The sequence below is a fragment of the Zea mays genome, chromosome 3 (assembly GCF_902167145.1).
Source record: "Zea mays cultivar B73 chromosome 3, Zm-B73-REFERENCE-NAM-5.0, whole genome shotgun sequence".
NCBI classification, from domain to species: Eukaryota; Viridiplantae; Streptophyta; class Magnoliopsida; order Poales; family Poaceae; genus Zea; species Zea mays.
The window spans coordinates 151,515,684-151,542,097 of NC_050098.1; the positions used below are offsets into that span (position 1 = coordinate 151,515,684).

At 43.0% G+C, this 26,414-nt stretch overlaps 1 protein-coding gene and 2 pseudogenes across 4 annotated transcripts; 2 read left to right on the top strand and 1 right to left on the bottom strand.

The window, feature by feature from the left end:
• Positions 1–813: 813 nt before the first annotated feature.
• LOC542587 (glutathione transferase 7) lies at positions 814–1,856 on the bottom strand. 2 transcript variants are annotated; one of them, XM_035966097.1, is made up of 2 exons: positions 1,436–1,856; positions 814–1,346 (listed from the first exon to the last, which is right to left on the bottom strand). In XM_035966097.1, the coding sequence occupies exons 1-2, from the start codon at positions 1,745–1,747 to the stop codon at positions 984–986; spliced, it is 675 nt and encodes a 224-aa protein (XP_035821990.1). In that variant the 5' UTR covers positions 1,748–1,856; the 3' UTR covers positions 814–983.
• A 5,392-nt stretch (positions 1,857–7,248) lies between these two features.
• LOC114515511 (CDC48 superfamily pseudogene) lies at positions 7,249–7,792 on the top strand (annotated as a pseudogene). The gene is made up of 2 exons (NR_161185.1): positions 7,249–7,393; positions 7,467–7,792. The product of NR_161185.1 is annotated as a CDC48 superfamily pseudogene (transcript).
• A 169-nt stretch (positions 7,793–7,961) lies between these two features.
• LOC103650741 (sugar transporter pseudogene) lies at positions 7,962–9,270 on the top strand (annotated as a pseudogene). The gene is made up of 4 exons (NR_161184.1): positions 7,962–8,007; positions 8,180–8,245; positions 8,333–8,931; positions 9,036–9,270. The product of NR_161184.1 is annotated as a sugar transporter pseudogene (transcript).
• The last annotated feature ends 17,144 nt before the right edge of the window (positions 9,271–26,414 follow it).

The window sequence follows — 26,414 nt, forward strand, 5'->3', positions numbered from 1 at the left end:
AACCTAACCCCACATAAAGCTAGTCCACATCTGCCAAACCGGGAATTTGTTGAGTTTGTTGATGTGTCCTCACCCTTGGTATAACACCAAACACCAGATTGTCCACACTGCAACCACTGCTCAGGCGAGACCGAGGCAACATGCAGGACTTCTAGGAGTTTCAGGACTTCGAAGAGTTTTAGACTAGAGTAGTGGTGACCCCAAGTCAACTGCCTACGCAGGCCTTATCTTTACTACGTTTCACAATAGCACTTTGATACTTGTTAAGTTGATGACTATGTGGATGTCTTCAGCAACATGATGTAATAAGTTAATACCTATTTATGTTATTATTTGAGCACTGTGCAATGATGTTCATTTATATAATCGATGTGTACGTGAGTTTTGCCTTTTAAAACTGAGTGTGACATAAGTGATATCTAAGGCATGCTAACTGTAAGACCGCTGACCTAGAGTAGCAATGGTCGTTTTAAGGACTATTGACCTTTATTCTCACCTTGACCGTTTGTGTTATTTCAAAAGTTATTCATCTTTATTAATTCTATGTTATACTCCTATATATATTTTATTATATTATACTGTGTTAAAATGATTTATTTTGGTTCTGTCTATGGTTCACTTACTTGTCATATTAGTTCTATTCTCACTTTTATGCTTACGGTGTCTTTTGTATATGGCCCATCAATGGCGTCCGGTGAGTCGAGCCTTGCTAGTTATGTCTATCTCTGTCGTCTCAAAATATTAGTTGTTTTAGCTCTTGAATTTAATTTTAGAATTGGGGAAGTATTATATAATGTATCTAAGCTCATGATATTATTCTGGTGCCATAAATATCAATGCTTTTCTTGTAAACCTATAAGTCTATACTTATAGCAATTTGACTACAGTCAACTCCGGTAGCTGATTTATTTGATATCGAGGGAGCACGTACGTATACATTATTCCACACAGAGATAAACAAGCGGTTTGCACCCAACTAGCAGCTACTGATGCAACGTTGCCTTGGCAAATGTCTTGTACTTCTCCTTGTTCTCGGTGAAGTAGGCAACGAGTCGGTCCCTGTCCGGCAGGCATGGCCTGAGCGCTTCACTGGAGCTGTAGTCCCTGGCCCACTGGCATAGAGCGGGGAACTCGTCGGCGTCCAGCAAGGCCACTCCAGTCACCTCCTCGAGCACGCCGATCCAAGGACCCAACGCGCACGCGGCTATGTCGAGGTACCCGGGCGTGTCGCCGCCGAAGAAGCTCTTCCCGCCGAGCTGCGCCTCCAGGAGCGCCAGGTTCTCCTTGGCCTCCTTCACCACGGCCTTCTGCGCCTCGCCCTCCGCCCAGTACGCCAGCCAGAACGGCTGGGAGAACTGCGTGCAGGTTGTAAGAACGTTCAGGAAATCACAAGAACGGGTGAGGGGCCTGTGGCCAGCAGCAGCAGCGTACGTACCTTGGTGTCCAAGAAGTTCGCCCAGAAACGGGCGACGGCACGGTCGTGGGGGTCGGCCGGCAGGATGGACGGCCCGTCGAAGGCCTCGTCGACGTACTCGACGATGAGGAGGGACTCGCAGACGGCCCTGTCGCCATGGAGGAGCACGGGCACCTTCTTGTGGACAGGGTTCTTGGCGAGCAGCAGCTCGCTCTTGTTGCCCAGGTCTTCCTGGACCAGCTCGTACGGCACGCCCTTGAGCCGCAGAGCGGCCTCGACGCGGTGCGAGTACGGGCTCGCGTAGTGGCCGAGGATCTTGACGGGCGGAGACATGTTTCCTGCTACTCGTTGGTTGGCACTTGCTTAGCTTGCTGCTATCTGCTTGGAGAAACTTTACGTACGTTCCTATATATTTATAGGAGAGCCCAAGATCGATCAGAGAGATGTGATTAATTCGCCTAAGATATGGAGCTATATTGAGTCATGTGCCTGGCATAAGCAGTGACCTCACCATATCGATCTATATGCGGGCATAGCTGAACAAGACAGCACTTTTCTCAAGTTTATTTGGGCATGGGAACTCGTTTCAGTTTGCAGCGCGCGACGTAAGGGCGAACGTCATCCCAGCACGAAAATTTCAGGCTCTGACCTTTCAGCTTGGGCTGGGGATTTGAACTCTCGCGGTTCAAAATATAAGAATGTCTGACGGAGGAACTCGTTTCAGCTTTACCTTCCAAATGGAAAAATAAACTTTGCAATTCATCAGTCCGTTGCAGGTCCAATTTGTGTCCAAGCTAAGAGCGTATCCAGTAAATTAGCAATGCGAGAGGTGGTAACACCACAGCGAGTTCAGTACGTAGTAATTTAGAAATGTGAAAACAGCTACCGTACGTCTGGTTCGCGTGGACGAGGAGAGGTGAGGACGTCAGCCGTGAGGGGAGAGCGGCGACTGCGAACGATCAGGGAAGAAGAACGCTCCAACCAAGTTGGTTGACTCGGGTCATCCAAGAACCTCATTAAATTTTTCGTGTTTTTTCTTCCTTTTGATCACCCAGAACCATATCCTAACTAATAGCAAAGCATAAGCTAACATCCTAGCTTGGTTTGTTAACGAGCCAGTTCGTGATGTCAAACGACCTATCACATTTCAAAAAAATAAAACTATATGCATATAATTTACTCATGAATCGGTGAATATGCTACATGTATGTGCGGCTTATGTAGCTCGTGGATCAAACTGATGATTGATAAATTATGTCTGTGATGATCTATGTTAATTTAGTGTTTAATTTATATGGTCTGTGAAATTATGAGAATAATTACTATTTTCTGTTAGTAAACTGATTTGTAACTAACTAGCAATTGATTATGATATATTGTTCGAGCTCGTAAATGAGTCGAGCTGACTTTTTGGATTGGTTTGTTAACGAACCGAGTTGAGCCAATCCAAACTCAACCATGTCCATTAGCCTGATGTCTGTCATATGGTCATTTCAAAAATGAACAGTCCCTTGGATCGAGGCACATTTTTTGACCGCAAGGGCACTGCCTCATTTTCATTACGAAATGGCACATGGCTAGAACTTGTTAGGTTGATCTCGGACGGGTCAATAGGATCGAGTCTTAACAGCGTTAGGCCCACGCATATTGCGCTGATTAGGGGGGGCAACAATCGTTATACCCTTTGGCCTGGTTTGGTCATCAGGTGTTCGGGCTTATAAAAAGGGGTTACGCCTTCTAAGGGCTTGTTCGGTTATTCCCAAAACACATGGATTGGATGGGATTGGAAAAAATTAGAAGAAGTTTGACTTATTTGGGATTCAAACCCATCCAATCCCGCTCAATCCACATGGATTGAGAGCTAACCGAACAAGGCCTAACAGGGGTAGAGTACAAGCCCTAATCACCCGCCAATTAGGGAAAAGCTCGAAACGTTGTGAAGACATCACTAGTAGAAAAAGGCTCAACGCCTGCGGAACGATATATTTTTATAGACGAATTCGGTTATCCACCGACTGTGCTATTTTTAGTGGCGGTTTCTTAAGAAAACCGCCACTAAAAATCGTATTTTTACAGGCGGTTCCTTAAGAAAACCGCCTGTAAAAATCCATGATTTTTAGTGACGGTTTTCTTAAGGAACCGCCACTAGAAATCGATTTCTAGTGGCGGTTTTCTTAAGGAACCGCCACTAGAAATCATTTTTATCCTTAATTTTTCGAGTTTTTTAAACGACCTCGTATGACAAAACCACCAAAATAAAAGTTGTAGATCTCGAAAAGTTATAAAACTTTGTAATTGACAACTTTTTTATTTGAACTCATTTCGGTTCTCAAAAATTGAATCTAAGTATGTCAAATTTAAAATTCAAATTTTGCAAACTACCTCGGATGAAAAAAGTGTCAAAATAAAAGTTGTAGAACTTCAAAAGTTATTTAACTTTGTAGTTGACAACTTTTTTATTTGAATTCGTTTAGGGTCTTAAATAAGCAATTTACACTCAAATGGTTGTAATATGTGGACAAAACAACTATAAACTAGACACAAAGCATGCCATAGATGGAGTGATAGTGGAGGGTACACGTGAGTGTGAGGTCGACGGTTCGATTACTAACAACCGCGTAGCGCGTGAATTTTGCACGAAAAATGCCTAGACTTGCGACTTTTTTACTATTTTAAAAATCTGTTTTATGTTTCCTGGAAACGATTTGCACTGGCGGTTTTATTACGCCGACCGCCAGTGAAAATCGATTTTCACTAGCGGTCTTCAGTTACCCGCCTGTAAAAATGATGATTTTTACTGGCCCCTAGCACTGGCGGTTACGAAAAACGCCACTAAAAATATATTTACGACCGCCACTATAGAGCTTCTTTGTACTAGTGCATATGCCTATGTGTCTGCATTCATCTATGTTGAATGTCGTTGCTACAATACGTACGGTTGCTCGTCGTGCCTCTTCCGTAAGCAGGCACGATGTTTTAGTTATCTCTACTAACTATTAAGGGCTTATTGTAGACTGCCCCCGCCTCCCTACCTCCGCCTGCCAGCCGTGACCGCTCTGCACGCCCGCCGTGAAGCGCCCGCATGCCCGCCGCGATCGCTCCATCGCGAACCGCACGGCTACATCGGGTGAGTTTACACATGCCGCACCACAACTGATCCTTCTTCAGCGGATCCACCATTTAGGCCTCTTATTCGGCGCGGATTCGCGGCGCGGAGCCGCCGAGGTTGCGTGCATGATTCGGATGGCGGAGCCGGGGCTCGAGGACAGCCAGCCGGTGGATCTGTCCAAGCACCCCTCCGGCATCGTCCCCACGCTCCAGTAAGTCCCGGATCTGGGTCGTCTGGGGTTGGGGGTTGCGGAGAGATCCCGTGTCGTACGTGCTAGGGTCGCACGGCGGGTGGCGGTGTTTGGGTTCCCTAGAGGCTGGAGCTGCCAGGGCTTGAGTCTGGGCAGCGGGGTGCCTCTCTGTAGTGTGAGTGGTGGTGTGGTTGGTTTGTATCGTGTTTTTTGTTCAGCTTCCCGAGTTCCCCGGTGCTGGGTGCATCGAAATGAGGTAATATTGACTTTACATAGTTGGGACTAAAACGTGAATTATTTAGTTGTCATCCTCTCTCAGACCTGACTTGTGAGAACGAGCCAGGGCCAAACTCATATCTAATTGAAGTTTGTATTCTTGGCGTAGTAGTCACAGCAAGCATAATCTCTTCTTGACCATATTTACATTCCATGTTTTGACTCGGGAGCATAAACTGTGTAATGACTAATGTGATAAGCAGTCAGCCTCGCGGAACGAGATTTTGATATCTCATCTCGTGTCAAGGGTTAAATGCATTGGTTGATGTGAGTTGACCATGAATAAAGGTGTTTAAGGGCTTATTGTACCACTCAATCGGTGGAGGCTATTGGAATCTAATGGCTGAGTCCTACGTTGTCCTTGTTCTTCCCCGCGACGGCCACCCGGATCCTACTCGCCTGAGCTCTCCTTTCTCATTTTTAGGCCTTGCACTGTATCTGCAGCAAAGAGAAGGATCCGGGGTTCTCCGTATTCACACTAAGAACATGAAGCTAGCTGAAGATGTAAGTGTCTGTAATTTATTCTTGATGCATTGTACTTCACACTGATTAGAATATGGTTTCTGTCTTCTCTTCTAGCGTCTCGTGATGTCCATTCTCTGAAATTTCCAGGTTATTTTGGAACTGGAAATCACTCTTATCAATACAGGTATGATTGCTCTAGCATTCTTTAGTATGATTCCATGGTTCCATCCTTAGGAGTGAGGATAATGCAGATCGTTTTAGGTGAGTCTATCTATTCGACCTCAGCATATGATTATCTAAATTAAAATGGAAACATAAGACAAGCTAATATTATTTGATCAAACATACCTGTATTGATAAGAGTGGGTCCTACTTTTGATTGGTATAAAGCCCTCATGGACAATACAATTTTTCCGTCAATAACTTCTTCGACTATCCTCTTTGTTCGCCGGTCGAAACCTTACATCACAGCATTGTTTAATGAAGGGAACAGTACAACTGCCATATCTTGTATCACTCAAAATTTTTAAGTTAATGTACCATATGGAGTAACTGAACACACCAGAATATGTGAAGTTGTAGAGCCAGAGTACAAACCAACATCATACGTGGAGAAATGTGCCCATTCACTGAGCTTGAACATCCACCTGCACATGACAACTATGTGACTATAGTATAACTTGCTCATACTTTCATGACATTTCATACTAAACAAGAGAAAATGGCAGTAGTCACACTAGAAACATCAACAAATGAAGCATCTTACCCATAAGATGCATGTTTGTCAGTTAGAAATCCACCAGTCATAATCTGATTACCAGTTCCCTCATCTAAGCAAAGTGTCATATGTACCATATCATTTATGTTATCATATTTTCCAAGATCTTCACCATGGACATGGCAGTTACTTATAAGTGGCTCTCTGAAAAAAGGGTGCAGCATAATCAATGACACTTCTATATTTAAGGGATAACCAATAATCTGAATGATACTTCTATATTTAGGACATAACCAATAATTAATTCAAAACATATCAAAATGCAAAGAAGTAGAAAATTCTTACTCTTCTTGTTGAGCAGCTAGTAGGGCTGCCAGTTCATCTATGTCAACTATGCCATCACTATTTGTATCTGCTTGACGGAAAAGCTCTTCAATCTAATGTGTGAAAGAAATTAATAAGATGCACTCAACAGAAGGTACTGGAATGGAACACACTCTCCAAGAAAATGGAATACATTCTAACCTTTGCAACTGCTAATTTATTACCAAAAGCTTTCATCAAGTCTGAGAATTCTAATAAGGAAAGAGTTCCATCTTCATCATAGTCCCATTGCAGTGTGAGAAATGTTATCTCTTGCAGGGTAGAACACAAAGAAATAAAGACAATACATGCAAAAAGAAATTGACGAGAACCAGAGTCAAAAGCATGCAGCAACATTATGATCATAGGGCATTAAAGAATATTGTCTTTGAGTCGGGCTCTTGGTAAAAGCAACAACAAAATTAGAAGAGGTGCAACGGCAGTAAATAAGGCATATTATAATATAAGCCTGCCCTTTGCAGAGCATTGCCTTTTCGACAAAAGCGCGGAGGCATATTATAATATAGTCTCTTTGACTGCACGATGATTTGTCATGTAGATAATAATTTTGCTCCACCTAAAAACGAAGCAAGAAATTGAATTTGACACAGCCACTGCCATGGTAGTGTGGCACCATGGGGTAGTAGAGGGAGGCACTAAGGATTGAGGATGATGGTCATGGGAATAGGAGTTGAGAAAACGCTAATGGAGGTCATTCTGTGCATTCGTGAGGATATGTACATCATAGATCTTGAGGATGAGACAATAGATGCAGAGATATTGAACTTGATGGCTGTTACAAATGACCATTTCAAGACTGCGCTTGGAACAAGCAACCCATCTGCTCTCCATGAAACTGTGAGTACCTGCCTATAATTATCTATGTTAGCTGCTCTTGTTCTGGGTTGCTTAGTTTGATTTCTGGATCCAGGTTGTTGAAGTCCCAAATGTCTCTTGGGAGGATATTGGTGGGCTGGAGAATGTCAAGAGAGAGCTCCAGGAGGTAATTAGATGCTCCTCATGTAGCTGCTCTAATGTAGCTGAGATATTTGGTAACGTGAGATGTTAGGTAGCTGGAATGCCACCTCGGGGACGGCGCCGGTGGCAGGCCGGGCACACGGGTGCACGGGGCGCCGCTGGGTGCCCTGGTGCTGGTCTCCAAGGATCTGGACAACATCCGCGAGATCGCGCTGCGTGAGTACACCGAGCTGGATCCAGTCTATCTGTATTTATTTTAAGCTTCTAACGGCCTTCCATGATTCCATCAGGTTCTTGCCACTTTTGTTACAACCATGTTCTTGGACAGAGCTGGGCGGCAAATTCTCCTTGTTGTAACTAACTTCTGCTTCCCTTTAATGCTATTAGTTCATAGCTTTTCTGTAGCTTAGTTTAATTGCCACTTCAAATTGCAGAATTCTTCTACTAGGATGACTGTAAGTCTTCTTGTAGTTGCTATTGTATTTTACATCAAGGTATGTTCAGGTTCCTTTGTGATAAGATTCTGATGAGAAAATAGTTCTTCTTCTGTACTCTTTGCACTACTGCAGTACGTTTCTGAACATTTTGATATACAGTGTTGTTGTAGGGCCCCTTACCTCATTTCACCGAAGATTCTTCTTTCTTACCATGGTTTATTTATTTCAGGATAATATTTCACATGACTCTGACTTGTATGACATCTTAAGTATGGTGTCCTTGGTTGGTGTCATGGTAAGTCTGTCAATTGCGTTTCAGCGGAACATTTCTTTTTACATGTAGAATATTTGCAGTAAGTTTCTTTTCAAATACTTCGTTTAGGCTTATGTCATTGCCTTATCCTTCGGTATGGGTGCCATTCCTTGGATCATAATGTCTAAGGTATAGTACCTTAATGCACAGCGAAGATATATCAATACATGCCTTTCTCCCAGTTTTAGGTTTCCGCTGAAGAGCACTGTTCAGATCCATAATTCTAGAGCAAGTGCTCTTAGTAATATAGGCTTTAAAGCAATCTGAAGGTTTACTTCAAACTTTGCATTTTTGTAAATCCTCCAGTTAGCATCAAGAGTCTTGCAGGAAGCTTCGCGACCCTTGCCAACTGGTTGAGATCCTTTGGAATAACAATGACGACAAATTTGCTGATCAGCTGGAGTGCTAGAGGTATGTATAGATTTGTGCAGCTTATCTCGTGTATAGAATAGGAGAACCATCAGACCTTACACAGGTTACCCTTGTTTCCAAACTATACAGGTACGTTTACCTCCTACATGATTGTGAGTGCCTTCACTCTCGTGTTCGTAATCGCTTGGGTGCTAGAGACAAAGGGAAGAACCCTCGAAGAGATACAATGGTCGTTTCGCTGAGCACCAGCATCGTCAAAATGCGAAATGGTTCTTCGAGTTTTGTCGCTTTAGATAGTAAGAATATGCTTGTTCTTATTCATCTGCAATAGTTCTTCATGTTTTTGTCACTTTAGATCGAGAACGTTGGTTGACATAATGTTCTTGGCTATACTTCGCAGCTCAAATCACTCGATGAAGGTCACACATTCTTTCTGTTCATAAAAGGTCTTGTACATGAGATTGCATACACCGTTGTTTTAACTTTACACCAATAGACTTGTAAATGCTTGTGCAGTAACTCTTATATTACTTTTTCTTCAACATTGTAAGATAGAAGATTGTTGCCAAAATAAAATCTGAACCTTGGGTCCAATATTCCATGTAAACACGAGCATGTTTCCTGATCAATCAAAATATCAAGCATATTTGTTGAAGTCTGCCTGCTTTTGACGTTTTTCCAGTTTAAAAAGGTCCTCCCGCCTTCATGCAGTGTTGTAACATCAATCAACTCTACTAACTGTCTCCACTCTTTGTTTTTGTTGAGGAATGTATTATATGACATTAATCATTTTTCAGTAAGTTACCTAGTGAACAATCTTTCAGCAAGTTATTTGAGTGATTATATATGTATGCTCCATATGAATGCCTTTTCGTTTTAGTATATCACATCTGAATTACCAACCTTTATACTGACAGTGTGATAAGCATTGAACAAAAGTTTTTTATATGTTGAATATTCAACCATATGTGTATAATTTTATATATACATAAATATAATATTCTCATACGTGTGGTTGATCCGTTGGTATATTGTTGAAATATTGTTTTTTATGATACATGTGCTGACATGACCATGCTTTGATCTGCCTGTAGGTTGAACCATATAAGCTTTCTTTCAGGCTCGACTATGTTGCTTACATGATCCATTTAACTGTCTTTGGATTTTTTTGGGGTAACTCCAATATCTCACATGAGGTTCTTTCTGATAGCTGTTACTTAATCTGTGTTGATCTATGTAAATGTGGCAACACTTGGCAGTTTCATGCTTTTACTAATGGAGGTCTTGTACTGTTGAAATTTAGAGAAATCTTACATTTATGTTTTTGAGCACATGTTGCTCTAGCTTAGATGTCTGCCAACACAAGTATTGACGTGCGGATGTTTACTTGTTTAGATCATTGAAGGATCTAGCAAGGTTGCTATTAGAGGATGATTAATTATCTTACATTATTCCAGTTCCCTGGGAGCACTTAAGTTTTTAATAACTAATCATGTATTCACAAGGTATGGACTCCAAAAGTTGTTTGGCCTAGACTGCTTGGCACTCACCTCAGACCAAACCCCAATTTACCCTGATCTTCCATCTAATATGGTATGCATAATCGTTTTTAACAAGTTTGAGTAAAGGAATTTAAGAGAAACCAATGTGGATTTTATATGTACTAACTCATGTTGTCAGTGATGATAATTTTGGTGTCTTTCTTTTGGATTCTGAGCATTGTGTTGACTGTAGTAATGATGCATAGTCTTGCTGATGGTGCTGTCCTATGGTGGGATGTTCGGTAGCACCTCCAGGTGTTTGGTTATGGTGGTACCTGGCAACACTCAATGGCCAGGGAATAGACAAATAGAGATCCTTGAAATAGTTGCCCACTAGGACCCTGGTAGCCAATGTTCTTGCTGCAAGCATAATGGCAGTTCTTGCTATAACATCCAAAGTGGTATGAGCGAACAATTTTTCATACAGATTCACTGTTTGCGGTTGGTATATTGACTCTTCCATACATCAGCCTTTACACCTGATTTATTTAATTTTTCTTATAGGTAGATACAAAGCGATCGACAACTATTCTTAGTGGAATACAACCGACTTCCTTGGTTGCTTGAGCACAATGTCTACTTTTGATGCTGAAGTATATACAATGAGAAGAAGTGGGCAGATTGTCAGGGCCTTCATTTATGCTGCATCCACCTTCCTGCTTTCTTTTCTGCTAGCACAACTCTCTTCGTGGTAGGTCTGTAATGGATAGTAAATCAAAGTATTTATAGGCTACCACGGTTCAAAGTATTTATAGGCTAGCATGGTCCATGGGCTAGAATAATCAGGATTAGAGATAGAAACTTATTACCAAATAGCCAATTGGTTGTAATAGTGATTCAATCAATGTATCTCGCTTTTAGGTGCCCATCGAGGATGCTACAGTCTCATCGACATCTCGGGCAACACACAAACATTTTGCCACACAGATTTTTACATATTATAGTGATATTTGTTGTTTTATATTGATATTTTATACTAATTTTTAACTTTCGTGGCAACGCACGGACACACGGCTATTATGGGTTAAGAGCAAGGACCATGAAGTCTAACAGAACTAAGTAAAATTGTATTGTATCATCATGATATGATATCTTGTGATTCCTGTCTCAGAAATCCAGATGTTGGAGGAAGTGGCTGAGGAGTGAGAAGTACTTGGCCGAGCCTAGGAACACCAATAGAAAAAAGCTCTATACATGCGATAGTGTCTAATTTTTATAGACGGTTTTAGTTATCGAATATCAGTAAAATAAAATAGCTCGCACGACTCAATGAACCGCCGGTGAAAACACATTTGTCCTAGTCATTTTCTTAAGAAATCATGCATTTTCATAGGCTATTTTCTTAAGAAAGCCGCCAGTAAAATGCATGATTTCTACTTATGGTTTTCTTAAGAAACCGCCATTGAAAATCAATTTCTACTAATGATTTTCTTAAGAAACCGCTAGTAGAAAAAAATTAAAATCAAATTTTTTTTGAGTTGTTTAAATGACCTCGTATGAAAAAACCATCAAAATAAGAGTTGTCGAACTCTAAAGGTTATGAAACTTTGTAGTTGACAATTTTTCATTTAAAATCATTTGGGCTCCCAAAATTACATTTAAATTTGTCAAATTTTGAAATGTAATTTTTTTGCAAACGACCGCGGATGGAGAAAGTACCAAAAATAAAAGTTGTAGAACATAAAAAGTTATCCAGCTTTGTAGTTAACAGTTTTTTGTTTGAATTCATTTGCACCCTTAAACAATCAATTCATATTCGGTTTGTTGTAATACGTGGGCAACAAAACTCTATGACCAAACATAAGGCATGTTATAGGTGAAGTTGTAGAGAAGGCTACATGGGAGGGTGAGATTGTGGGTTTGATTCCCAACCAAAATTTACGAGAAAAATGCCTCCACAAATTAAAATTTTTAATTGTTATTTTAAAAACTCATTTTTTGTTTTCTAAAAACTAGTTATACTAGCGAATTACGTCGATCGCCAAGAACGGTTCTCAATTAACCGCCTGTGAAAAATAAAATTTCTATTGTCCACTGTCACTAGCGAAATAAAATTTCTATTGTCCACTGTCACTAGCGATTATAAGGCCCCGTTTGGTTTAAGACGACTAAAGTTTAGTGACACTTTTAGTCACTAAAGAAACAAACAAAGTGATTAAAGTGAGGTTGAAAGCATCTAGGCCCCTGGTTGGTTTTAGTGATTAATGACAACGTAATGTTATATGTGACTAACGTGTATTTTGCAGAGACAAATGGTAAGTTAGGTCGCATTACAAGTAGAAGTACTACAACCGTGAAAACAATCCCGGAGATAAGAACTCGAAGCGACGGCTAAAACGACAAAACAAAAGGTGAAGGACTATGGAGTCCGAGTGTCAAGGAGATGTGGACACTCGTGATTTAGTTAGGTCTTTTATTCTCTTTTAGCCGTACTATAAAGAGGGGTTGTCGATGAGTAGTTTGACCAAGAGAGTTCTAGTGTAGTGTTGGTGCATAATCACACTCACATACAGTGCTAGGTGTCACTCTAGAACTCACTCACAAGTTAGAACGAAAACCGATTTGAAAATCAGCTGAAAAACAAGAAATAGGGTTTCTGGCCTTGGGGCACCGGACTGTCCGGTGTGCACCGGACTGTCCGGTGCACCCTCTGCCAGGTGGGGCCAAGGTGGCCCTGGGGAAGAGTTTGTTCCCCCAGAAACCCGAGAGCGCCTATTCCATAAATGAATTTTAGTGGCGCACCAGACAGTGCACCGGACAGTGACTGTTCACTGTCCGGTGTGCCATCAGCCCAACGGCTAGCTGTCAGAACTAACCGTTGGCGCACCGGTGGCGCACCGGTGGTGCACCGAACTGTCCGGTGCGCCCATGTGCAGAAGATTGCTGGTAACGGCTAGTTGGTGGGTGAGGGCTATTTATACCCCCTCCACCCACCATATTCAATGTCTTGCTGCCCACATTAATTCCAGCACATTGCTAGAGCATTGCAAGCGCCAAAAGCCAAGTGAGGAGATTAGAGAATCTTAATCCCGCATTTGTTCCTCATTAGCGCTAGCGAGAGCCACCTAGAGCACACACCACTTGCATTAGTCTTCTCTTGGTGAAGCGAAAGTCTACAGCTTGTTACTCTTGGTGATCGGCATCACCTAGACGGCTTGGTGGCGTTGGGAGCTCGGTGATCACCGTGAAGATCTTGTTGGTGACCCAACTCAAGTCTGTAAGCGGTCTCGAGGGATCCACCGCGCCGGAGTGGCAAAGGATCATCTCATAGTTAGCACTTGGTTCTTGCGAGGACCAAGGGGGAGCGATACCCTTGCGCGGGTGCTCCAACAAGGACTAGTGGAGAGTGCCGACTCTTCGATACCTCGGGAAAAATTAGAGGAGTCTTCTAAACCTTGCTTTACATTCCGCACTTAATTCAAGCACTTTACATTGTGTATTTGTTTAGCAAGTAATTTGAAGTATTGTCTTAGCATTGTTGTATTTCTAGTATTATTATCTTAGTGCTAGTTGTTGGGGTGAAGTTGGGCTCTTGCTTAGGTTTTAATTAGTGTTGATTTTTAGAAAAGCCCAATTCACACCCCCCTCATGGGCATCGTGATCCTTTCAATTGGTATCAGAGCCTTGTTGCTCTTAGATTAGCTTAACCGCTAAGAGTCACGATGTCCGGTGGGGATGGACCTCCTCCCGTTTTTGATGGTGACGATTTTCCTTATTGGAAAATTCATATGGAAGCATATTTAGAGGCTATAGACATTGGTGTATACAAAGCCGCCACACAAGGATTCCCCGCACCTAGAGATCCCACAAATCTTGTAGGTGATGAGTTTAATTATGAGAAATGGAATGCCAAGGCCAAAAACACCCTTTTTAGAAGCCTTTGCAAAGATGTGTTCAATAGAGTAAGAAATCATAAAAATGCTCATGATTTGTGGATGGACATTTGTGCTCTACATGAAGGAACTAGAAGTGAGCGTGAGGAGAGATATCATATTGCTATGAGAAAGTTAAATTCTTTTGAAATGCTTGCTAATGAAAATGCCAATGCTATGTACTCACGTCTGAATATTCTTGTAGAGGAAGTAAATGGATTGGGGCTTACTCAAATCTCACAACCGGATGTTGTGAGGAAGATTCTCAGTGTCCTCCCAATAGACAAATATGGAAACATTGTCACTGTGCTACATCAAATGGATCTTTCAGTTACCACACCTACACAGATATTGGGAAAGATCAATGCTCATGAGATGTACATGCACATCAATGACAAAGATGAGTCATCTTCCAAGAGAAAGGATTTGGCACTCAAAGCAAATCAAGAAAGAAAAGGAAAAGCTAAAATACAAATTGAGGAAGAATCCTCAAGTGATGATGACCTTGATGCTAACATTGCCTTGATGGTAAGGAAGACCACCAAGATGTTAAAGAAGCTCAACAGAGAAGGCATCAAATTTGATTCAAGAAAGAAGAAATTCTTTTCCAACAAAAGAGAGCCCATTTCTGAGATGGATTGCTACAACTATGGAGAGCTCGGTCATCTTGCTCATCAATGTAACAAGCCCAAGAAGAACAAGTTCAAGGGCAAGAAAGAAGATGACAACGATGATGAGAAGAAGGAAAAGAGATTCTTCAAGAGGAAGGATGGAAAGCAAAAGAGGTTCCACAAAAAGAAAAATGGAAAGGCATATATTGTTGGTGACTGGCTCACTGACATTGAGTCATCAAGTGGATCTTCTTCGAGTGAAGAAGAGAATGATGAAAAAGTTGCCGCCATCGCCGGGGACTTCTCTTCACCACCACCATCGCCATCATCGACTTCTCACCTATGCCTCATGGCTAGAGGTGAATGGAAGGTACAAAATCATATTGATGTTACTGATGATAGTGATAGTGATAGTGATGAGGAATTTGCTTCACCTTCATATGATGAGCTAGCTGACTTGCTTAAAGAATATACTCAAATCATTAGGAAGTCAAAAGCTAAATGTGATAGGTTGAAAAATGAAAATGAATCTTTAAATGCCAAATATGACATAGTTATGAAAGCTAGTGATGAAATGAAAGAAGAGAACAAAACTATGTCATCAACTGTAAATGAGCTCACAGCCTCCCTAAAAGATGCTAAGGATAAATGTGACAAGTTAAATGAAGCTAATAGGGAGTTGCAAGATAGACTAGTAAAAATCAAGGAAGACTATACTCAGATTAAATTTGATCATAATAATCTTCTTGTTGAAAATGAACTTTTATCTTGCAAAACACATGAGGCTATTAACCCTGTTGTTAAGATTGATGTAGCAACCTCATGTGATGATTTGAGTCAAGGAGAGCAAACTAGTCTACATGCTGAATTGACTGAAAAAGTTGAAGTCCTGACTTTAAACAACCAAAAATTGAAGAGATACTTGACTGATGCAACTACTAGAGGAAAGGTTGCTATTGAGAACAATGATTTCAACAATGAGTTGGCAGTGGATAATGAAAGGCTTAAAAATGAGGTCAAGAAACTTAAGAGTGAAAATGAACATCTTGCAACAAGTGTGCAAAAGTTCAACAAGGGCCAATACCTCCAAAATGAGTTGCTTATGAACACTGTCATGAAAAACAACAAGAGTGGTATTGGATACAATGCTTTTATGCAAAAGAAAGCTACTACTAAATACAAGCCAAAGCAGACTCACAAGCCTATCAAATGCTTTGAGTAAGGAAATGAAGGTCATTTTGCCCACAACTGCAAAGCCAAACCACCAACTCCCTTGCCTAAGCACTCAAGACCATTTGCTTTCAATGCTCATTATGTTCTAAGAAAAGTTGAAAATGGAAAGGTCAAAGTTACATTCCTAGGTCCACCAAACAAGAGTAGACCTAGACAAATTCGGGTTGCAAAGTCCTTGATTGAGAGAGTCACTGGTCCTATGCAATATAGGGCCCTCAAAACTCAAGCTTGATTTGTCTGTGGATGTAGGTGAACTACAAGACCGGTGGGAGCCATTGGGTTATTGACAGTGGATGCCCACAACATATGACAGGCAACCCACGGATGTTCACCTCACTTGATGAGAATGTTGATGGACAAGACAAAATCACCTTTGGAGACAATTCAAAAGGGAAAGTGCAAGGACTTGGCAAGGTGGTAATTTCAAATGATTTATCAATTTCAAATGTTCTCTTGGTTGCACCTTTGAGCTTCAATTTATTATCAGTGGGTCAACTCTGTGATCTTGGACTTCAATGCTTATTCACTCCAACAGAGGTTATTGTATCAAAGATGGATGATGAATCAATGGTGTTCAAGGGATTTAGATACAACAATCTCTACTTAGTGGATTTCACTTCAGAAGATGCAGACTTAAGAACTTGCCTCTTCACCAAAGCTTCACTTGGATGGCTTTGGCATAGGAGGCTTGCACATGTTGGGATGAGCACACTCAAGAAGGTATTAAAGAAGGACATGGTTAGAGGATTAAAGGATGTGGTATTTGAAAAGGACAAGCCATGTAGTGCATGTCAAGCTGGGAAGCAAGTTGCTAACACACATCCTACAAAAGCTTTCATGTCAACATCAAGGCCACTGGAACTACTTCATATGGATTTATTTGGACCTACAAATTATGTAAGTGCTGGTGGCAATCTCTACTGTCTAGTAATTATTGATGATTTCTCAAGATACACTTGGGTGTTCTTTCTCTATGACAAATCTGAAGTTGCATCCATATTCAAGAAGTTTGCCAAGAAAGCACAAAATGAATTTGATTGCAAGATCAAGAAGATTAGAAGTGATAATGGCAAAGAATTTGACAACACCAACATTCATGAGTACTGTGATGAAATTGGGATCAAGCATGAAGTATCTGCATCATACACACCTCAACAAAATGGAGTTGTTGAAAGGAAAAACAGGACCTTGATCACACTTGCAAGAACAATGATTGATGAGTATAACACACCGGAGAGGTTTTGGGCCGAAGCTGTCAACACTGCATGTTATGCATCAAACAGGCTATTTCCTCACCGGCTACTTGCGAAGACTCCTTATGAACTGCTAAATGGGAAAAAGCCAGACGTCTCCTTCTTCCGGGTGTTTGGGTGCAAATGCTACATCTACAAGAAACGCCATCATCTAGGGAAGTTTCAAAGACGTTGTGATATTGGTTTTCTTTTGGGTTATTCATTAAAGTCCAAAGCATATCGAGTATTCAACCATGCCACTGGCGTGGTAGAAGAAACATATGATGTGGAATTTGATGAGACTAATGGCTCCCAAGGAGCACTTGAAAATCTTGATGATGTAGGTGATGAGCCACTTAGGGAAGCAATGAAGAACATGCCAATTTGAGCTATCAAACCAAAAGAAGATGAAGAAGAGGTGCAAAACATTGATAGGCCTTTTTCATCAAATGTACCATAAGATGATGAAAAAGATGAGAGGCATGCAAATGAAGATACATTTGTCTCTCATGAACAAGCAAGGGTACAAGCCGGAGATGTTGATGCACCAGGATCTTCTTCCCAAGTGGTTGACAGGAGAAACTCATCACTGCTTCAAGCTCATCCTCAAAACCAAATCATTGGGAGTCCTTCACAAGGGGTTATTACTCGATCACATAGACATGCTTCTTTTATTGGACATCACTCCTTTGTTTCTTGTGTTGAGCCTACTTGTATAGATGAGGTGCTACAGGATCCGGACTGGGTGAACGCCATGCATGAAGAACTTAACAACTTCACCCGTAACCAAGTTTGGACCCTGGTGAAGCCCCCACAAGATGCAAGAATCATTGGAACAAAGTGGGTGTTCAGAAACAAACAAGATAATCAAGGTGTGATTGTAAGGAACAAGGCAAGACTTGTTGCAAAGGGATTCTCTCAAGTTGAAGGCTTAGATTTTGGAGAGACCTTTGCACAGGTTGCTCGACTAGAAGCCATCCGTATCCTACTTGCATATGCATCATGCTATGATATAAAACTTTATCAAATGGATGTAAAAAGTGCATTTTTAAATGGCTTTATAAATGAACTTGTATATGTTGAGCAAACACCTGGATTTGAAGACCCTAGATATCCTAACCATGCTTACAGGTTGTCCAAGGCGCTATATGGGCTAAAGCAAGCTCCAAGGGCTTGGTATGAGCGCCTTCGCGACTTCCTCATCGAAAAGGGCTTCAAGATCGGGACCGTCGACACAACTCTATTCACAAAGAAACATAACGATGATATTTTCATTTGTCAAGTATATGTTGATGATATAATCTTTGGCTCGACAAATGACTATCATTGCAATGAATTTGGTGAGTTGATGTCAAAGGAGTTCGAGATGTCAATGATTGGTGAGCTGACGTACTTCCTCGGCTTTCAAGTCAAGCAAATGAAAGATGGCAACTTTCTCTCACAAGAGAAGTATAACAAAGACTTGTTGAAAAGGTTCAACATGGAGAAGTGCAAACCAATCAAGACACCTATGCCAACAAATGGACATCTCGACCTAGATGAGGGAGGTAACCCGGTTAATCAAACTCTCTACTGTTCTATGATTGGTAGTTTATTGTACCTTACCGCATCTAGGCCCGATATCATGTTTAGTGTCTGCATGTGTGCTAGATTTTAATCTAATCCTAAGAAAGCTCATCTTCGCGCTGTTAAAAGAATTCTTAGGTATCTCAGGCACACCCAAAGGAGCTACTTTTGATTTAATTGGCTATTCCGATTCGGATTATGCCAGTTGCAAAATTGATAGGAAAAGTACTTCTGGGGGATGCCATCTGCTTGGTAGATCACTAGTTTCATGGACATCCAAAAAGCAAAATAGTGTTGCCTTGTCAACTGTCGAAGCGGAATACATTGCCGCAGGTGCTTGTTGCACACAAATTTTATATATGAAACAAACTCTTCTATACTATGGCGTAGTTCTAGAAAAGGTACCTTTATTGTGTGATAATGAGAGTGCTATTAAAATTGCTAATAATCATGTACAACACTCTCGCACCAAGCACATTGATATTCGTCATCACTTCCTTAGAGATCATGTTGCTAAAGGAGATATCATTTTAGAAGGAGTGAGGTCGGAAGATCAATTAGTGGATATTTTCACTAAGCCACTTGATAAGACCCGCTTTTGCATGTTGAGGAATGAATTAAATATACTTGATCTCAGAAATTTTATTTAAGATGTCAAATGGTGTTGTCAAGCTTGCATTGCATGTTTAAATTTCTTGTATTGCATCTAGGGCTTGTCTGACCTAGTTGAGATAACCGCCAACAAAACGAGTGAAAAAGCTTAACTTGGATCAAACTTGACAAGTCTTAGTTTTAAGCTTTTAGCACTTAAATTCTTACTTTTTATGCAATTGTTGGTTCTTAAAATATGCATGAGGTACTGCACTTAGGGGGAGTATTCAAAACTCAAATCACTCCTGAAAACCCCTAGTGCAAGGCCAAAATGCAAACTTCACCATTTGCCTATTTTCTCTAAAAATTATCTAGCCTATGGCAAAATATTTTGAAAATTATGAGAAAATATATGAGGGTGCCAATACATGTCCCAACAAGTGTTATTTTGTGTGTTTATAAGTTGGGATTTGGTTTGGTTGGAAATTATATAGAAAAATTCAAAAATTTCAAATCTTCCCTCTGTCTGGGCTCACCGGACAGTCCGGTGCGCATCGGACACTGCACTGTACAATGTCCGGTGCACCGGCATCCGCGCGCTCAAATTCCTTTTTCCTGTGCGCTGTCCGGTGGTTCACCGGACAGCTATTGTGCGTTGTCCGGTGTGCACCGGACAGGCACTATAGACTGTCCGGTGCGCCCATATTCTGTTTTTAAAAAACCTTTCCCCTGCTCGCGCCCGAGGCCAGGCAGTTTCTTCTCTGTTCTCCGTTTTTGTCTCTGCGCTCTGGCGGTTTGCTCCCCATCGCCGACGATCTCCCCTCACCGACGTCCACTGTCCTCCGGCGACCTCGACCCAGTGCTCCTCCCCTTCCCTCTCTCGGTGAGCAGCCCCTTCTCCCTCTGTCTTTTCTCTCTTTCTATTTCTCTAGGCAGTGCACCCCTTATTTCCACCCTTTGTGCGCAATTCAAAATCCTGTGAATTCCAGTGAATCCAAGTGGTGCAATATGTTCCTATGTGCCCATTGAGTATCCCTGCAGGTTTGTAGCTCTCTTTGGGAGGGTTTCAATCCTCAAATGGCCATATCTCCAAAAACCTAAATCCTCGCACACGACATGCTCGGTGAAATGCCCAAACCAGCCAAATATGCTCCAATTGAACCCAAATTTTGCAGGCACCTTCACAACACCTCCAGTAACAAATTCGCCAAATTTCACGCCCATCCGATAGACCAGGCTTCATTTTCACCAAATTCCCCGTTTCGAGCGATCGTTTCCGAGCCGAGTGCCCAAATTCCATTTTCTTCGCCTAAATTCAAACCAAGCACACACTTCACTCATATTCACCCATATAAACCTATTTGTGAAGTATCGGCTCAATTCCACGTCATTGTGTGCCTCAATTCGAATTCCAAACCTCCTATGGCACTATTTCTCGCTCAAACGCCGTCTTCACGTCGTTTGACCTCTCGATCGCTATATCTCTCGTTCTCTGTGCCATATTTCTCTGTGTATGTATTTATTCACATTTCATATACTTATGACTATGTGACTAATACGTGCTCACCTCTTCTGTCATTTCAGTGACCTTGCCTGCCCGTGAGCCGTCTCCTGTCCTGCCTGGATTTTCACCTCTCGTGTGAGCTTTCCAGTCGTCAGGTCAGGATGCCGCGCATGAAGAATGTGTCGGCGCCAGGGGAGGCGATGATGAGGATCCTTGTCGCCCCTTCAGGCAGGTCAAGGGCAAGATCATCTACTTGGAGCAGCAGGAAGGCCGCAAGAAGCGGCGTATGGACAAAGCAGCCCGAGCAGCGGCAGCAGCAGCCGCTGAGCAGGCCGAGCTAGGAGATCAGCCACAGACTCCTTCTGATCAGATTGCGTACCGAGTTTGTCGCCTCGCCTCCCGGCCTCGCTCCTCCACTCCCACCACTGCCTCCACTCCACCACCCACTTTGCCTGCTCCCGTCACCTCTGTTGCGCCATCCACCACCTCCTCTACACCTGCTTCCACTGCTCCTCCTCCCGCTCCCGTTTCCGCTCCACCTATCCCACCTGCTCGCTTCCGGGAGCACGATGAGTCTGAGGTGCGACCTCTGGCTGCAGATCCCAGGTTGATTGACCTTCAGCGTGCTACAGCGGCACGGGTACGTAGGTTCAGATACGTACCCGTGGAGTCTTGGTTACTGAAAGTCGCCTAGAGGGGGGTGAATAGGGCAAAACTGAAATTCTCAAAAATAAACACAACTACAAGCCGGGTTAGCGTTAGAAATATAATAGAGTCCGCGAGAGAGGGTGCAAAACAAATCGCAAGTGAATAATGAAGTGAGACACGCAGATTTGTTTTACCGAGGTTCGGTTCTCTCAAACCTACTCCCCGTTGAGGAGGCCACAAAGGTCGGGTCTCTTTCAACCCTTCCCTCTCTCAAACGGTCCCTCGGACCGAGTGAGCTTCTCTTTCTCAAATCACTTGGGAATCAAACTTCCCGCAAGGACCACCACACGATTGGTGTCTCTTGCCTCAATTACAAGTGAGTGTTTGATCACAAGAAAGAATGCCAAAGAAAAAAGAAGCGATCCAAGCGCAAGAGCTCAAATGAACACTACAAATCACTCTCTCTAGTCACTAAGGCTTTGTGTGGAGTTGGGAGAGGATTTGATCTCTTTTGGTGTGCTTTGTAATGAATGCTAGCTCTTTGAGAGCACCTAGAGGGGGGGGTGAATAGGTGATCCTGTAAAACTTAAGCTTATAGCCACAAAAACTTGTTAAGTGTTAGCACAATAAATGCCAAGTGGCTAGAAAGGAGTCTCAACAAAACACAATACCACAAGAGATCAATCACAGAGATGACACAGTGGTTTATCCCGTGGTTCGGCCAAGACCAACGCTTGCCTACTCCACGTTGTGGCGTCCCAACGGACGAGGGTTGCAATCAACCCCTCTCAAGCGGTCCAAAGACCCACTTGAATACCACGGTGTTTTGCTTGCTTTTTCTCAATCCCGTTTGCGAGGAATCTCCACAACTTGGAGCCTCTCGCCCTTACAATTGAAGTTCACAGAGAACACAGAGCAAAGGGGGAATGAGCAACGCACACAAGACTTCAAAAGATCAGAGCAACAACACGCACACAAGTCGCAACAAGAGCTCGCAACACAACTCAAAGAGTTCGCAACTCAACAAGAGCTCTATATGCTATCACAATGAAACGAATGCGTGAGATCGATGTCTTGGTGCTTAGGAATGTTGTCGGAATGCTTGGTGTTCTCCTCCATGCGCCTAGGGGTCCCTTTTATAGCCCCAAGGCAGCTAGGAGCCGTTGAGAACAAATCTGGAAGGCCATCCTTGCCTTCTGTCATCGGGCGCACCGGACAGTCCGGTGCACACCGGACAGTCCGGTGCACACCGGACAGTGTCCGGTGCCCGATTCCTTTCCTTAAATGGCGAAGCCGACCGTTGCAGATCTGGGAGCCGTTGGCGCACCGGACATGTCCGGTGCACACCGGACAGTCCGGTGCCCCCTTCCGACCGTTGGCTTGGCCACGTGTCGCGTGCAGAATCCGCGGCCGACCGTTGGCCCGGCCGACCGTTGGCTCACCGGACAGTCCGGTGCACACCAGACAGTCCGGTGAATTTTAGCCGTACACCGTCAGCAAATTCCCGAGAGCGGCCTCTTCGGCCGAGGCAGCCTGGCGCACCGGACACTGTCCGGTGCACCACCGGACACTGTCCGGTGCACCACCGGACAGTCCGGTGCCCCAGACCGAAAGGCTGTACACAGCCAACTCTCCTCTTTTCTTCTTCTTCCTGTTTCTGATACTTAGACAAGTATATTAGTACACAAAACCAATGTACTAAGACTTAGAAACATACCTTTGCTCTAGATTTGCACTTTGTTCATCCATGGGCATTGATTCACATTTAAGCACTTGTGTTGACACTCAATCACCAAAATATTTAGAAATGGCCCAAGGGCACATTTCCCTTTCAATCTCACCCTTTTTGGTGATTTATGCCAACACAACATAAAGCAACTAGAACAAGTGCAATATCACTTCAAATAAAAACTCAAATTTATTTTGATTCAATTTGGCATATATGGATCATCCTTTGCCACCACTTGGTTTGTTTTTGCAAATCAAACTCAAATCTCTATCTCTAAGTCAACCACACATAATGAAGCATAAATAGAGTCATTCCAAAATAGATTGATCAAAGATTTCAAAAACTCCCCCTATTTCCCATAATCAACACTTCTCCCCACAAGAGGCCAACTTTTGACAAAAGAGACAATGCAAGAGTTTTGACAACACAAAAGCTCTAATCTACTATTTTCAAAATTTCTCAAGTGGTAGCTGATCCATTTATCACTTTGGCCTTTATTTTCTCCCCCTTTGGCATCAAGCACCAAAACGGGATCAATCTTGGCCCTTTTAACCCCATTGCCTCACCAAAATCTTCAATTAAGAGCTAATAGGCAATAAGAGTTTAAAGATGAACTTGGAATAAGTTACCCTCTCATCGGAGTGCAGTGGAAGTCTTTCATGGTCCAAGTCCACCTTTTTCCCTTTCAATCCTCCTTCGAGACTACCTTATCAAACTCGAACACGTGGTTAGTCTCAAAGGGTCAAGTTGTAACACATCTCCCCCTAAACATGTGCAGCACTTTGCAACGGACTTGTGAGGTCTAGGGAGTGTTTGTACAACTTGAGCACCACAATTAGCAACAAAATGCAGAAAGGAACATGATCAAAAGCATAAATACATGTATGCTACAATTCAATCCAAGTTCCGCGAATCTAAGACATTTAGCTCACTACGCAGCCTGCAAAAGGTCTTCTCATCTAGAGGCTTGGTAAAGATATCGGCTAGCTGGTTCTCGGTGCTAACATGAAACACTTCGATATCTCCCTTTTGCTGGTGGTCTCTCAAAAAGTGATGCCGGATGTCTATGTGCTTTGTGCGGCTGTGCTCAACGGGATTTTCCGCCATGCGGATAGCACTCTCATTATCACATAGGAGTGGGACTTTGCTCAGATTGTAGCCAAAGTCCCGGAGGGTTTGCCTCATCCAAAGCAGTTGCGCGCAACACTGTCCTGCGGCAACGTACTCGGCCTCAGCGGTGGCTAGGGCAACAGAAGTTTGTTTCTTAGAATTCCATGACACCAGGGACCTTCCTAAGAATTGGCACGTCCCCGATGTGCTCTTCCTATCGACCTTACATCCAGCATAGTCGGAGTCTGAGTATCCAACCAAGTCAAAGGTAGACCCCTTTGGATACCAGAGCCCGAAGCAAGGCGTAGCAACCAAATATCTAAGAATTCGCTTCACCGCCACTAAGTGACACTCCTTAGGATCGGATTGAAATCTAGCACACATGCATACACTAAGCATAATATCCGGTCTACTAGCACATAAATAAAGTAAAGACCCTATCATTGACCGGTATGCTTTTTGATCAACGGACTTACCTCCTTTGTTGAGGTCGGTGTGTCCGTCGGTCCCCATTGGAGTCTTTGCGGGCTTGGCGTCCTTCATCCCAAACCTCTTTAGCAGATCTTGCGTGTACTTCGTTTGGGAGATGAAGGTGCCATCTTTGAGTTGCTTCACTTGGAACCCAAGAAAGTAGTTCAACTCGCCCATCATCGACATCTCGAATTTCTGCGTCATCACCCTGCTAAACTCTTCACAAGACTTTTGGTTAGTAGAACCAAATATTATGTCATCGACATAAATTTGGCACACAAACAAATCACCATCACATGTCTTAGTAAAAAGAGTTGGATCGGCTTTCCCAACCTTGAAAACATTAGCAAGTAAAAAGTCTCTAAGGCATTCATACCATGCTCTTGGGGCTTGCTTAAGTCCATAGAGCGCCTTAGAGAGCTTACACACGTGGTCGGGATACCGTTCATCCTCGAAGCCAGGGGGTTGCTCCACGTACACCTCCTCCTTGATTGGCCCGTTGAGGAAAGCGCTCTTCACATCCATTTGGAACAACCTGAAAGAATGGTGAGCGGCATATGCTAGCAAGATACGAATTGATTCTAGCCTAGCCACAGGAGCAAATGTCTCCTCAAAGTCCAAACCTGCGACTTGGGCATAACCTTTTGCCACAAGTCGAGCCTTGTTCCTCGTCACCACCCCGTGCTCGTCCTGCTTGTTGCGGAACACCCACTTGGTTCCCACAACATTTTGCTTAGGACGAGGCACCAGTGTCCAAACTTCATTGCGCTTGAAGTTGTTGAGTTCCTCCTGCATGGCCAACACCCAGTCCGGATCTAGCAAGGCCTCCTCTACCCTGAAAGGCTCAATAGAAGAGACAAAGGAGTAATGCTCACAAAAATTAACTAATCGAGATCGGGTAGTTACTCCCTTGCTAATGTCACCCAAAATTTGGTCGACGGGATGATCCCTTTGAATCATCGCTCGAACTTGGGTTGGAGGTGCTGGTTGTGCTTCTTCCTCCATCACGTGATCATCTTGTGCTCCCCCTTGATCACACGCCTCCTTTTGATGAACCTGTTCATCGTCTTGGGGTGGGGGAAGCACCGTTGTTGAGGAAGAAGGTTGATCTCGTACATCATGTTCCTGTGGCCGCACTTCTCCAATCGCCATGGTTCGTATAGCGGCCGTCGGAACATCTTCTTCATCTACATCATCACAATCAACAACTTGCTCTCTTGGAGAGCCATTAGTCTCATCAAATACAATGTCGCTAGAGACTTCAACCAAACCCGATGATTTGTTGAAGACTCTATACGCCTTTGTATTTGAGTCATAACCTAACAAAAACCCTTCTATAGCTTTGGGAGCAAATTTAGAATTTCTACCCTTCTTCACTAGAATGTAGCATTTGCTCCCAAATACACGAAAGTAAGATACATTGGGTTTGTTACCGGTTAGTAGCTCATACGATGTCTTCTTGAGGAGGCGGTGAAGGTAGACCCTGTTGATGGCGTGACAAGCCGTGTTCACGGCTTCCGACCAGAAACATTCGGGGGTCTTGAATTCTCCAAGCATCGTCCTCGCCATATCGATCAGCGTCCTGTTCTTCCTCTCTACCACACCATTTTGCTGTGGTGTGTAGGGAGCGGAGAACTCGTGCTTGATCCCTTCCTCCTCAAGGAACTCCTC

What these genes read in the sequence shown, in the direction of transcription:
- LOC542587 (XM_035966097.1), bottom strand. Translation starts at nt 1,747, where the DNA reads ATGTCTCCGCCCGTCAAGATCCTCGGCCACTACGCGAGCCCGTACTCG. An exon ending in CGAACTTCTTGGACACCAAG is followed by an intron (nt 1,347 to 1,435) that starts GTACGTACGCTG and finishes CAGTTCTCCCAG; the next exon opens with CCGTTCTGGCTGGCGTACTG.